Raw genomic sequence first — 13,889 nt, 5'->3', positions numbered from 1 at the left:
CATTTAAGCTGACTTTCTCATAGCTTCTGTACTTTTCACTGTCTTAAAAACTCACTCAATCATATATCAGCCATGTTTTAAAATTAATTTTAAGATAGGGACAAGTAGGGGTCTTCCCTGGTGGTCCAGGGGTTAAGAATCCAGCTTGCAATACAGGGGTTCCCCCTGGAAGTACCCCAGTTCCTCCCCCTCACTCCCCACACCTGGCTAACTGTTCTTCCAGTCCTGATCTCACCAAGTCATCACCTTCACCTTCAGTTCCCCCTACAGGGTGTTACCTTTTTCAGCTATGAACTCTGTCATACCCTGCCCCTGAGTTTCAGGCAGAGGCTGGCTGATATTCAGAGTTTTGAGTTTTCCATGCAGAAACTCAAGGAGGCCAGGGATCAGAGTACCAGCCTTGGTGGTGGGAGATGTGGCAGACAGACCCAAGTTCTGCTGGCAGATGGTTCAGAGGTCATCTGCATTTTCAGTCCTGGCTTGTCCAAACTGTTGAGCTGGTCCTCAGCGTTAGCTTGGACTCTTGACCCTCTGTGGCTCAGCTTCTGCTGGGACTTTATTCAAGAACCAGGTATTGAAAACGTACTGTGTACCTGGGTGTGTGGGTATTGTGGTTAAATAGTAGATCCTACTCTACTAGCTGTGTGATCTCAATTACTTGGCTTAATCTGTGCCCCAGTTTCCACATCTGTAAAATACAGGTAATAATAGTACCTACTTCACTGGGTTGTTGTGAGGATCAAGTGAGAGCCCAATTCAAACAAAGCTCAGAGAGCAAGGCTTAGAGTATGCTGAGTGCCTGGTAAAGACTGTTGTTCTCACTGTGAGCTAAACTCCAGTCTCCAGTCTAGTTCCCTGGTCTCAGACCACTTCCCTGAGAATTCATCTCTTGCTGCTTTGCATTTTCAAAGCGCAGACCTGAATTTTATACTTAGACTCTAATTTCTTCTCCCATTTCTAACCTGCTCTGCCTTATCGCAGCCCGAGTTCTGGGGGACATTCCTTTTCTAAAATATATAATTAAAAGCAAATGTTACATCCATGGGAATGACTAAAATGGAAAAGATGAAAGTGTGAGAATATCAGTGGAGATGTAATGCTTCCAGAACTCTCTTATAGTGCTGGTAGGAGGATAAATTGATTCAGACATTTTAGAAAACTGGCAGTTAGAGCTGAACACAACCTATCCTTTATCTAATCCAGGGATCCCACTGCTAAGTCTTTATCAACCTAGGAGTTGTGTGTGTATGTAAGCAAAAAATCATGTGGAAGAAATTTCACAATAGCACAATGTTAGTTATCTCTTGTTGAATAACAAATTACTCTAAAGCTTAGCAACTTGTAACAACAAACGTGTTATCTCACAGTTTCTGTGGCTCGGAAATCTGCGAATGACTTAGCTGGATGAAGGGCAAATTCACCCATTAAGCACAGTCTGTGCAGTGCCTGGGGTCCATGGTGTTTGTCAGTACAATTTCCTTCTTGCAATAAGTGAAATTCATCTTCCTTTTGTTTTGTTTTCCGGGGGAGGAAAAGGCCTAGGAGACAAGAGTGTGAGGACCCATTAAGTCATATAATCACATAACACAACCCTGGCTGAGGGCCTCTGGGGAGGTTTTGGTCAGACTGTCAGCAGGGACACAGTTCCACCTCCACGGTGACTGCGGGACTCAGAGCTCCTGTCCAGCCCCTGGCCAGAGGCTTCGGTGCCTCCCCACGCAGCCTATCCACGGTGACCTGAGTGTCCTCCAGGGTGGCAGATGGCTTTCCCCAAAGAAAGGAGGGAAAGAGAGGCACCAAAGTGAAGCCTCAGCGTTTTCCAGAATGGTTATCTTGGACGTGACACACCATCACTTCTGCCATGTTCTGTTGTTTCCACAAATCAGTCCTGAGACAATGTAGGAGACGTGTGAATACAGGAGGCAGGGATCACTGGGGGCCACTCAGGAGCCTGGCTGTCACAAGTACTACCTGTTTTCTTTTATTATCTTTTTAAATTAGAGGATAATTATTTTACAATGCTGTGATGGCTTTTGCCAGACATCAGCAAGAAGCAGCATCGGGCACACACAGGCCCCCTCCGTCTGGAGTTCCCCTTCCACTTCCCTCCCACCCCGCCCCCTAGGTCATCACAGAGCACTGGCTTTGGGTTCCCCGCACCATACATCGATGCACTGGCTATCTATTTCACATGTGATAATGTGTACGAAACTAGAAACTCTCCAAATGCTTTTCACAGAAGAAAGGATAAAAGATGGTGTATTCACACAATGAATACCACGCAGCGATGAGACCAAGCTCTCTGTGATGACACACAGCAGTATGGATGTACTTCACAGACATAGCATTGCACTGAGGAAGCCAGACGCAGGGAACACATCCTATGTTTCCATTTACGTAAGGTTAAACATTAGGCAGAGCTACTCATGTGTCAGAGGTGAGGATGACGGCTCCTCCTGGAGAGACGGCTGGATGGACTCAAGGGGAGTTTTGAGAGACCTGCATATTCAGTTTATTCATCTGACTACAGGTTCTGTTTGTGTGTGTGTCAGTGTGTGCGAAATTCATGCTTTTCTCTATGCGTATTATTCTGTAAAGTTTTCTGAAAATAGGTGTTAGAACACCTTTTGGATCTCCTTTTCCTATCATTCTGGAAATTGTATCAGCCACAGCTAAGCATAAACCTGGGGTAACTATAATCTTTGGTCAGCAAATTGGTCTAACTCAAGGCCCACCAGCCATGAAACCTTGACTGGATAAGCTATTTACCCTCTGGGAACTGTACTTTGCTTATCTGAGAGCAGGGTGGATGTGCACTTCTAGCCTCAAAGTGTGGTGGAGAATACTGAGTAATGTCAGGTACAATTGAGGCACATGGGGTCAAAGAGAAATGTAAAAGTCAAGCGTAAACAAACAACCTTTGAAAATTCCTAAGATGAACCTTAAGTCACTTTAACGCCCTCGAGACCCAAAGATCAGGAACAAGGAATTTACTTTTTTTCCTTTTCTTTAGATTTCTGTCCTGGTCTTCCTTCCTGTGGGGCAACCTAGGATGGATTGACTGGAATGGAAGTGGGGAGAGAAGAGATGGGGGGATTGCTCACTCTCCTGATCTTTTTTACTAAAGACACATAATTGACTCTGTATTAAATATGCCTTTTTCAATGACTCCTAGTATGTGAAAGCACCAAAAATTATACCAATATTAAGGAAATGTAAGTTATTATTCATACATGGAACAGGGGTTTTCCCCAGGTTATTTTGGTTCTAGAAAGCTCTTGTGGATAATGTCAAGGTTAAAAGGTCATTTAACCAAAACAGGGGTTTGCTTGATTCTTGATGGCATGTTGAGACAATAAGTAGAGAAAGAAGCTGAGGTTAACATTAGAGAGATAAATAACAATTCATTTCAACAGGGTAGTACCTTATAGTTGACAAAACTTCAGTCATTTCTTTAAAATTAACCTTATTTTAAAGATGAGATTTAACTTCTCAAGATCACACTAGTTTTACAGGAGAGCTGGGATTCATAACCAGAACTTCCAAGTTCAGAACTGTACTACGGTGCAAACCCCAGTGTCTATCTCTCTGTGTGTGTGTCTGTCTGTCTCTTAGAGGTGGTGGTGGAACAGAGAGGTAGGCCTGGGAGCTTGTGATCTGGCTCTCCAGGGCTTATGTGGCCTTAACCACCTGTATGATCCTCCTGACCTTGCCATCTTTAGGCGAGATTCCCTAGATCAGTTAAGATAGTGAGGTGGGGCAGGCAGAGTTCCTCTGGTGGCTGTGGTTCTCATCTCGGCAGAGACTTGCTGCCCACAATAGGGTTAAAAGTTGTTCCTGTGCATTCTGGTATGTGTGAGGTCTAGGAAATATTCTGCTAGGTGATACAGTTGGTTTCTGATGCTCCAGGGTGGGGCCAGGTTATCTCTTCAATGCATATATGCCTGCATCACGCTTATGCATGCATTTAACACGTGCTTATCACTAGATAATCAAACCATTTGTAAAGACAAACCTTCGCCGTTAAAGACATATGTTATGAGATACTTATGATACCACGATTCAAGTCTGGATTTATCCTCCTCACAGGAGTTGGGAGCCACAGTATATAGGACTTGTCTGTGCCTTACAGTCTTGCAAGTGTGTAGACCTTTTTAATGTGAATGGAGCCTTGCTCAACAGGGCAAGACCTTCCTGTACTTACTAGAAGAACCCAGAATTAGCCATTGCAAAGTGACTTAGGGAGGAGGGCAGGGGTGGGCTCAGGGGAGAATCTTTTCCAAGTTCTCACATCTAGGAGAGATATCACTCTTTCCAGTATGATCCTATTTCAGTCCTTACAATTTAAGTCATTCCATGCGGTTTCTTTGGGGACTCTCGGGTAGCAGAAGGAGGCCCCCTGGTGGCCTGAAATAGTTCACAAGCTAATTTTTTAAGCCTTTGAAAGGGCAGTGTAGCTAGAGAAGCACAAAGGTAGTAAATACCCACCTGGACCTGGCACATCCAGTAGGGAAGGGCAGAGGAGGATGAGTTATTCTGGGAGAGACGAGGACTAAAGAAATTTCTTTTAAGAGATTAAAACAAATGAACTCTAATTCTGGATAAACCGCTCAACGGTCTCTGATTTTTATTCTTTAGTTCATTTAGCAAACACTTGCTGTTGAGTACCTAATCTGGGAAGGACATTTTATTAGGCATCACACAGGGGGTTTAAACATATATGACACATTATGTACTTCTAAGAAGCTTTGAAAGAGGATCCTACATTTATGGCATTATCGTGGTAGAAAATGAAAACCATCAGAGACTTATAGGTAGAGGCTCGTGAAGAAGCAATTCCTTTCAGACAAATGGGAACCTCTAGGAAGAGGCTGCACTTAAGTTGGGGCTGTAAGGAGAATCAGGGTTTGGGTATGTTTGAGCTGGAGAAGGAAAGGATGGCATTATGCAGGAGGGAAAACAGAAGTTTGAATGCACACGAAGGCAAAAACCTGAAGCCTGATCCAGGGATGCGGAGTTGTCTGGTCTGGCCACCTCATATGAGTTTTCAGGTTGAGAGTGAAACCTGGATACATCTGTTTGGATCAGACACAGCAGAACCTTGAACGCTAGCCTGAGAAATCTCTTTATCGAGCAGTGGGGATTTTTTGGATATCTTTGAACCAAAAATAAAAAAGAAGCAGCACATCAAAGCACAATATTCCTTCCACTGTCATTAACACAATGCCATATACTTTCATTTGTTCCAGAGGAGGGTGGACCTTCCTGTGTTTCAGATAATTGTAGTGTACTCCCCTATACTGAACAACTCCAAACTTCTGCCACCGGACCTTCAAAGCCAGGAGAAACCAGGCCACCCAGGCGTCTCTCCCTAACAAAACCGTCTGAGCTCCAGGGTGTACTCCGTGCCAGAGGGCTCCTGCCGAATTTAATTAAAGTCCTTGATAGAATGCTTTCCATCAAAAGTGCTAGGCTAGGCTTCCTTTGTTTTTCCAAGGTTTAGGAAAGGCTTTGTGTCTATCTTTCCCCTCTAGTTTAACCTGGTTTAAATGACATGAACCAGGGATATTTCTGGCTAGAATTCTGCCGTAGAGTCCTAGCTGTTCAATATCCACAGAATTCAAGCAGTAACCTTATTTGCATTGCATTATAACTAACTCAGTTAAGCAGTCTGAGAAGCTACACAAAGCCTGGCATATAGCTGGTGCTCAAAAATATGGTACGCAAATATTTAACCACAGATTCAATAAATATGTAGGACTTCCCTGGTGACTCAGATGGTAAAGAAACTGTATGCAGGGCAAGAGACCTGGATTTGATCCCTGGGTCGAGAAGATCCCCTGGAGAAGGGAATGGCTACCCACTCCAGTATTCTTGTCTGGAGAATTTCATGGACAGAGGAGCCTGGTGAGCTACAGTCCTTGGGGTCGCAAAGAATCAAACACAACTGAGCAACTAATACATATGTAATACATATTTAACAACATATTATAAAATTTTTGACCCCAGGCTTTGATTTCCTAATTTTAATGACATAGAAATATTTTTAAATGACAGAATTCTTATTATTCTTCAAAAGGTATTAAAAAATGATGTGACAAATATAGAAATCATTGAGTTAGGTTAGGAAGAAGCAACATTTGAGAGGAACACAGTTGAGATGTTTCCGAGGCAAAGGAAGAAGGGCAACTTGTAACTGCAGCAACATAACTACAGGAGAACTAAGCATTTGAGAAGTTTTAGCAGGTACTTCCCTGGTGGTCTTGTGGCTAGGACTCCAAGCTCCCAATGCATGGGGCCTGGGTTCAATCCCTGGTCAGGGAAATAGATCCTGATTGCTACAACTAAAAAGAACCCGTATGCAGCAATGAAAGTCAAAGATTCCCACATGCTGCAGTTGGGACCTGGTACAGTCAAAGAAGTAAGAAGTCTCAGCAGCAATGAGTATTTATTATTTTGAATGAACTGTACATGAAACTTAAAATTTTACATGAAATATAAAAATCATCAAAAGTGCTGTATAGGATTATTTTAATATTAATTTATCCCCCCATATGATCTAGTAGCTACACGTTTTACCTTTTTTAATGATCTGACACATCATTACAATCATGTAAGAACTGTTCAATGTTAAAACATAAAAAAAAAAATTAGTTTATTCCTCAAGAAAAGTACCACCAGTGATGCTTTACTGAAAATGAAAACTAAACAGATACCAGAGAATCAACTTTTTGGGAAAAAGAAATATATAGAATTTCATGGGTGAATGCAAAGTCCAAAGCAGTTCAGAATCTCAGCAGAACAGTCTTGGGATATAATGTCCTAATAGTGTGGGTTATCTCCTTTGGAGGCAGGTCACTGGTGTGCCAGAACTCATCTTTTCTGGCCTATTTTCCAACAAAATGTCTAATGCCACGAACCTCCCATGACTCCTAAAATATTTAATACAGAGGAAACACTGATTTTCAGTCTTAGAATAGCCCTTGGAGTTAAGTTTGTCGTAGAAGAAGAAAGAAGTCATTGCTCCCAGAAGAGAGCCCCGTGCGCCCTCCGCCGTGAGGCCACCCCGCGCCTCCGGTCCCTGCCAAGCGCATCCTCCCCACTGCGGTCCTGGGCGCCCTGGCTGACGAAGTGAAAGCAGGTCCTTCAGGTCACACGTCCTCGCTGGTCTCATTCGGTCCTAAGCAAACCAGCCCCTCTGATTCGCCACCAGAGTTGTCTGGCTCTCCCGCCTCTTGGCTTTCTTGCTCCTCTGCCTCACCTTCCAGCACAGAGCGCTAGACGCTAACAGAAAAAGTCCCAGGGACAGAAGGACCAGGCCCAAGATGGAGATGATGGAGCCGTGGGAGTTGAAGCTGTACGCCACGGCAGTGACCACGGTCCCGGTGATGAGGACCACCACGGCGAAGGGGATGACGCAGCGGTAGCAGGAGAGCTCGGCGCCCCCGGTGGCGGCCGCCAGCTGAATCTCACTGACCAGGGGTACCATGGTAACCACCACTTCTCCGTTGGCATTCTTTTCCATTGCCACCGGCTTGGGAGACTTCGGGGTTCCCAGGATCTCCTTTACGGGCTCGTCTGTCATTGTTACAGCGGCGTCTCCTAGCTGAGCTCACAGATTAGATCTGGGTGGTCTCACCAGGGCAAAAACTGTGGAGAAGACAGGAGATGTCAGTTGAATGCATTAGAGTGAGCCCCACAAGTAGCAGGAAAGAGCTGGGGAAACACCACTATGTTCTTTTCTTTTCTAGGAGACATGGATGCCTGTGAAAATCAACTTTAATATATTTTTTCCCTAACTTTTGCATTCTGTTTGCATTGGGCAGAAAGTAAGATAAAGCAGAGAACCATAAAGAAAGGGAAGGTATAGAAGCAGGAAGCACTTTACAGTGCTTAATACTCTCTGGCAGTCTACAAATGTTTTACAAGCTTTTCTGCTTTGTCTATTGCTTTCTTTCCTCTAAACACAGAGAATCCTTAATCTTAATCCCAAAACAACCTCATTCAAGAGGAGAGCATGTTATAAACAACACTTTGCACGGTCCGTTCCACACTCACAGCAACCTAGAAGCTGCCAATATTTCCGGGCATAACATGCATTCTTTCCAAACTATCGCCCATTCACTGTGCACCAAAGCAATGTCAAGACCAGCAGCCAGCATTTAAGTGATATTTTTCTACATCAACTGACAGTCAACAAGTCTTCATTGTTGTAACTATTAAATGCAATGAAGCAGGCTTCCTGGGTCCATGGTGGGAGTGCAGTTTGGCAAAAATTCAGTGATAATAAGGCTAGGATTTATGATCTAAAAATGTGGCAATATGCTTTGATCCATTTGAAAAAAGAAAAATAAGAAAAACAATTCAACAATTTTGTTGGAAATAATTTTGTGCTTTTTAATGTTAAAGAAGAGATCAACTATTAGAGTAATTAGCAGTTAATTTACAAATTTCCCATTAAATTCAACAAGGAATTTTGACATTATATGTACCACTTGTTTTAAAAAAATGAGCATACTGGATTTTCAGTAAAGATTTACAGGCTCACTTTTACCCCATGTTCCAGTGTACAACAACTTCATGCAATTCATCTTTGTAAATATTTTGAACCTGAACATTTCAGAAGGAAATCTGAGACTCTCCATCAAGAATCTCTGGTTGAAATGCCATCTCTGAGAAAACAGCGGACACTCCTGTCTTGTTCAGGCATGGCAAATCATTCTCTTTCACCCTTGAGAAGTGATCTAGCAGCTAAATAGTTGAACAGTTACAGTTATGCTTTAAATGAAAGCATTTAAAGGAAGATAGTGGAGATGATTTCAGTGAGATGACTACTTTGATCATATTAAATACTCACTGAAAACTAATTCAACCTCAAAGTCAGACCTCACAGGTTCTTCCTTGCCCTGGGGGGGTCAAAATATCACTCATTGTCCAATGAACTAAAAATTAGAGATGTCTATTTGCATGAGACTTTCAGTCACCAAAATTAATCACTGCTGTTCAAGATACCTTAATGACTAGTTAGATCAATAAAAGGATATTTGAGATTCTGTCTAAAAGAAAAAAAAAAATTTTCACCCCAAAGCTGAAACTTCAGCTAACTTTAAAATGAGGCTGTGTCCCCCAAAGGTTTATATTTACACGTACCTCAGAGAGAAGCAATCCATTACCAGGGAGACCCCTGGACTTGAGAGGGAAGGAACAGCAGCCTCTGAGCTTCTTCTTGGACTTCTGAGAAGGCAGCCTGTCACAGCACTCTGTCAGTAAAGTGACGGGACAGAGATCTCTGGGGAGGAGAAAAGATATAAAATGCTGTGGGTTTTAGATCCTGAGCGCTTTCTTTCACTCTACCCCTTCCTAAATGACGCTTGTCTTTCCCTCTCTCTTTTTATTTCCTCCCCCGCTGGTTTGCTCCTCCCTGACTTTTTTTTTTTTTTCTTCTTTCTTTTCCTTGCCAGCAGACTCTGAGTTTTGGCTTCCCCCAGCTCTGCTCAGTGACATGATAAGTCAGAATCATTTTAGCGTCCCCACAGACAGGAGGCAGCTTTTACTTTTATTTCTCTTGCAGCCTTTACTGAGCGCACTGCTTTGCATTACTCATTTTTTCCCCAGCCAGACTCCAAATCTTCCCCCGCCCAGCAGGCATTTTCACAAGAAAATCCCCGAGTCAGCGTTGCAGACCCAGCTGAGGGGATGGGGCCGAAGGGACAGACACTTTTAGGGCTGCGGGAACAGCTGTGAAGTCATCGGGCAGCTGAATCCAGCCTCTAAGCCAACAAAAATCTATGTTCCTAGGTTTCCCGAGTATTCTTTCTTCATGTATGTGTGGGCTGGCCATCTGAAGCTTAATACCTCCCTCCCCCGCTCGCCTCATTGGATGATAATTCATTTAGGAATGAGGGTGGAAGATACAAATGTTTGTGGTTAAGGGTGAAAACCAGTCATTCTGATTTAAACATGATTACTAGGAAGTAATTGGTAGCTTTGGCAATACTGAAATCGTCATCATGATCATCTCTCATTTATAGAGCTCCTCCCATGGGCAGGGCACATGCAAGGTGCATGCATTAACACTAATGCTCACAACTTTACAAAGGAGTTTATAAACAGTTTATAATGAGGATCAGAAATGTTAAGCAATCTGACAAATGTCATAGAGAGAGAGAAAAACTCTTGGTTTAACTTTAGTCTTTAACAGGCGCACTAATCATGTAAGGGGCTTGTTAAATGCAGATTCTAATTTAGTAGGTCGGTAGCTAGATCCTGGCTGATGCTAATCTGCTGCTCCTTGACCCACTTTAAGGAAGAAGATATTTTCAATATTCAAATACATATGACTAGATATATCATACTTTCAAACAATAAAGGTAAAGGTCTATTTCCCACCCCCTGTTGCCAAATGGGCTTTAAGCTACACATGAACTATTTAAAATTTGAAAGCCCACAGATTGTCTTTTGGAGTGAAAAATGAGATTTTTGGGGGCAAAAAATGAGATCATATGTCTTTTGGAGTGAAAAATGAGATCATACTGGGTGAGTCTTATAAGCTCATCCCTATACTTCTGTAGCTAAAAGTTAGCCATCTTCTATTTTTAGTCTATGCAACTTTTAATACCTTACTTTCAACTGATACAGGTAACACTAAAATATAAGTTAAATCTTGAAGGAGATTTGTTTTCCTTCTTTCTCTTGAGTAACATTTCTCCAGTTGCTGGTGGAGAGCATGGATGCTCTCAGGCACTTCACCTCTGTTGTATCAGAGCTCACTCTTTCCGGCGTAGTCTAGAAATAAGACCCCGGTGATTTTGTCATAAAGGGAAAGGGGCTGGAAGTGCTTCTTCATTGAAAAGAAATAAAGCTGGAAAGTTCTGGAAGCTTTGCTGAGTCAGGGAGCCCAGCCTGTTGAGGATGAGAATGACTGGAGGGCCTAAGCCACCACTATGCTCAGACTTTAAAGATGTGAGTTGTAAAGGGGCACAGTCATCCTCCAGGAGGAGTGCTGTCCCTTGGGATTGGAGACCAGGGGTACTTAGAACCAGAGCATTTAAGCACTGGCCAGCAATGCTCTGGGAGGATGGGGATACTGGGGATTCTTGAGGAGCTCCGTATGCGAGCAGCTGTCTTTCCACTGCAAACTGTGACCTTTGAGGGCAATTCCTCTTTACTTTCTAGCAGGGACCTCTTCCCCCTCCCCACAACATAATCCAATGACCCCACTGAAGCTCTGGATATCACCCTATCCTGTTGAAGACCATGCTTCCCCATTGTCAAAGTCAGAGATACATGATTTGAACTTCTCCCAGAAAGAAGCCAGAGGCACCTGGTAAGCTCTTGGCTGAATTTATAATGAGGGGCAGAGAGTGTATCTGTGTGCTGGGAGCAAGGTCGGTCTGTGTTGCTCCTAACACCCAAGCTCTCTTCAGCCTTTTCAGGCTTCAGAATTCTAATTCTTATTCACAGAGCTGCATCTGCCTGCACACACAGGTGCACATCTTCAGATTCTAACAGCTGATGACTGGCACTGATTGATACAGAGAAGTAGAAAGTGGAAAGCTTTGGGATAAAGCAGAAATTGTATTTCAAGAACAGATACCTGGTGCTTCCCTGGGTGTCCAATGGTTAAGACTTCCCCTTCCAATGCAGTGGGTAGAGGTTCAATCCCTCTTTGGGGAGACAAGATCCTACATGTCTGGAGGCCAAAAAACACAAAAAACACATAAAATAAAAGCAATATTTTAAGAAATTCAACAAAGACTTTAAAATGACCCATATAAAAAACAATCTAGAAAAAAAGATGAAATGACTTTAAAAAAAAATGAAGAATAGATACCTATCATTACACCCAAGTACACCTGCAGTTTTAAATGACTTTTACCTCTTCAAATCAAAATTCAAAGAGAATTCCTAGTGATCAAAAGCCTTTGAATGAGTTTTTCCTCCCTCCTCTCTGTGCCTGTTAGAAATTAAACCCTCCTGAGAGTGCCTTAAGAAACACCTGTCCCCGATGCAAAATCTCATCTATAAAGCAACTAGCCTTTTTTTCTGCAAGCCTTTCCTCAGAAGGGAGAGGAAATCTTTCTGGTTCTTTTTAAACACAAGTCTCCAGGAGATTTCTTTAAGCTTTGAGAGCTTTTCAGAAAGCTTCCAATTCATGAATTAAATCTACATCCTCCTACCCCACCTCACCCCTCCAAAGACTTCCACATTTCTCTTCCAGATCTTTCAAAAACTAGAGATCCTTACCTTTCCTAGCCAGAATTGGACTGAGACAGCTGCCAGCTCTGGCCTACAGCCACCCAGAGACGGGGATGCAAATCACTACACCAGGGACCGTAGGCAAAGTACTCAGCGAGGCTGAAACACAATCAAGGGACCGGCGAAAAACTGATGAGAGGAAATTCCTTAAGTGCTGCGGTATTTTCTTCTCTGTTTCCCTCTATGAAAATGGAATCCATATAATTTTTTTTAAAAAAAGGATCCAAGTTTGGACAGGGTGTCCTCCTTTGTTTTTTTTCTTTGTGTCCTCAGTCAGGCTTTCATTTTCAAGATTTTCCTTATCCAAAGCCCCCATTCTGAGACTATTCTTCTGCAGGACTGTGAACCAGCAGAAGAGAATTTTGCAATTTTTGTCCTACCCTTCTAGAAGGGTCTGGGGTTTGGGAAGTATGTAAGGTGGGCAGTAAGAAGGTAAACTATTTTTTTTTCCTCACCATGACAAGCAAGTGATAAGGGAAGTAAAGGAAGAAGAGATCAGCTGATGGTGAAATGGTAATTGGTACCTTGTGTGGACTCTATCCCTAAAGCCAGAGGAGAGAGGTCTTGCATGCTGTTCATTGAGAGGGTGGCAAGGCTCCGTGGAAATGGAGGTGTACAGGAAAATCACATCTCTAAGCAACTGAGCCAACATGCAACCAAAGACATCATAAAAAGCAGAATTAAGGAACACTGCTATTTTGGAGAAAATTTCCCCAAATTAGGGACAAAAATCTCATTTTTCTTAGAAACAAGCCAGAAACAAAGTTATTTAGGTAAGGGGGATATAGAAGTGGAAGAGGGTTCCATGACCAAGAGGAGATTTTGCTTGTTTACCTTTAGTAGAAGCCAAAGGGTCAGTTTCTCTATTGGAAAGGGTAACGTGTTGATTTTGCCATTGGGTAGATGCTGTTGAAGACCTGGAAATTCCTCCTTTGGGAAAGCACAGACTTCATTTTGTGAGGCGCATCCCCATGTGCATCCGATTACTCACTCATATTTACTTTCAGTTTGCTTTGCTTGGAGTGGCTGAGTTGGCTTTTCTTCAGCAGCCCTGAAGATGTCAGTTCTTCCAGGCCCTCTGTCCAGTCACCACATCCTTTGATCTCTGTCATCACCCAGTCCAAATGGATCCAGTGAGGTTTAGGAAGCTGGCCAGAATTTCTCCTTTCTAATGCTTCTTTTAAGGGTGTGTCTGCATTTATGCTCTGAAATCATGGACATTTTGGAAAGTGATCTGTGCTTGTGTGTTCATTTTGGATAACAGGTCATGTTATTAGTGCTACCCCACCCCCTCCCCAAGGCACTTCTCTTTGAGGACTAGACAATCAAATAGAGAGATCTGATAGTAACAAGTGAAATGATGGGTATGCCTTCAGTTCAGTTGAGGTCAGTCACTCAGTTGTGTCCGATTCTTTGCGACCCCATGAATTGCAGCACGCCAGGCCTCCCTGTCCATCACCAACTCCCGGAGTTTACTCAGACTCATGTCCATTGAGTTGGTGATGCCATCCAACCATCTCATCCTCTGTTGTCCCCTTCTCCTCCCACCTTCAGTCTTTCCCAGCATCAGGGTCTTTTCAAATGAGTCAGTTCGTTGCATCAGGTGGGAAAATATTGGAGTTTCAGCTTCA

The 13,889-nt window shown here is 43.1% G+C and overlaps 1 protein-coding gene across 2 annotated transcripts; it reads right to left on the bottom strand.

The window, feature by feature from the left end:
- Positions 1-6,431: 6,431 nt before the first annotated feature.
- TMEM100 (transmembrane protein 100) lies at positions 6,432-12,305 on the bottom strand. Of its 2 annotated transcripts, XM_043483571.1 has the most exons (4): positions 12,247-12,305; positions 11,597-11,692; positions 9,151-9,289; positions 6,432-7,650 (listed from the first exon to the last, which is right to left on the bottom strand). In XM_043483571.1, the coding sequence occupies exon 4, from the start codon at positions 7,583-7,585 to the stop codon at positions 7,181-7,183; it is 405 nt and encodes a 134-aa protein (XP_043339506.1). In that variant the 5' UTR covers positions 7,586-7,650; positions 9,151-9,289; positions 11,597-11,692; positions 12,247-12,305; the 3' UTR covers positions 6,432-7,180. The 2 variants fall into 2 exon arrangements, with proteins under 2 accessions (XP_043339506.1, XP_043339515.1); XM_043483580.1 differs by lacking the exons at positions 11,597-11,692; positions 12,247-12,305 and adding an exon at positions 9,555-9,924.
- Between the last annotated feature and the right edge of the window lie 1,584 nt (positions 12,306-13,889).

Source organism: Cervus canadensis, chromosome 1, assembly GCF_019320065.1.
Source record: "Cervus canadensis isolate Bull #8, Minnesota chromosome 1, ASM1932006v1, whole genome shotgun sequence".
NCBI lineage: Eukaryota > Metazoa > Chordata > Mammalia > Artiodactyla > Cervidae > Cervus > Cervus canadensis.
This window is presented reverse-complemented; position numbering and strand designations above follow the sequence as displayed.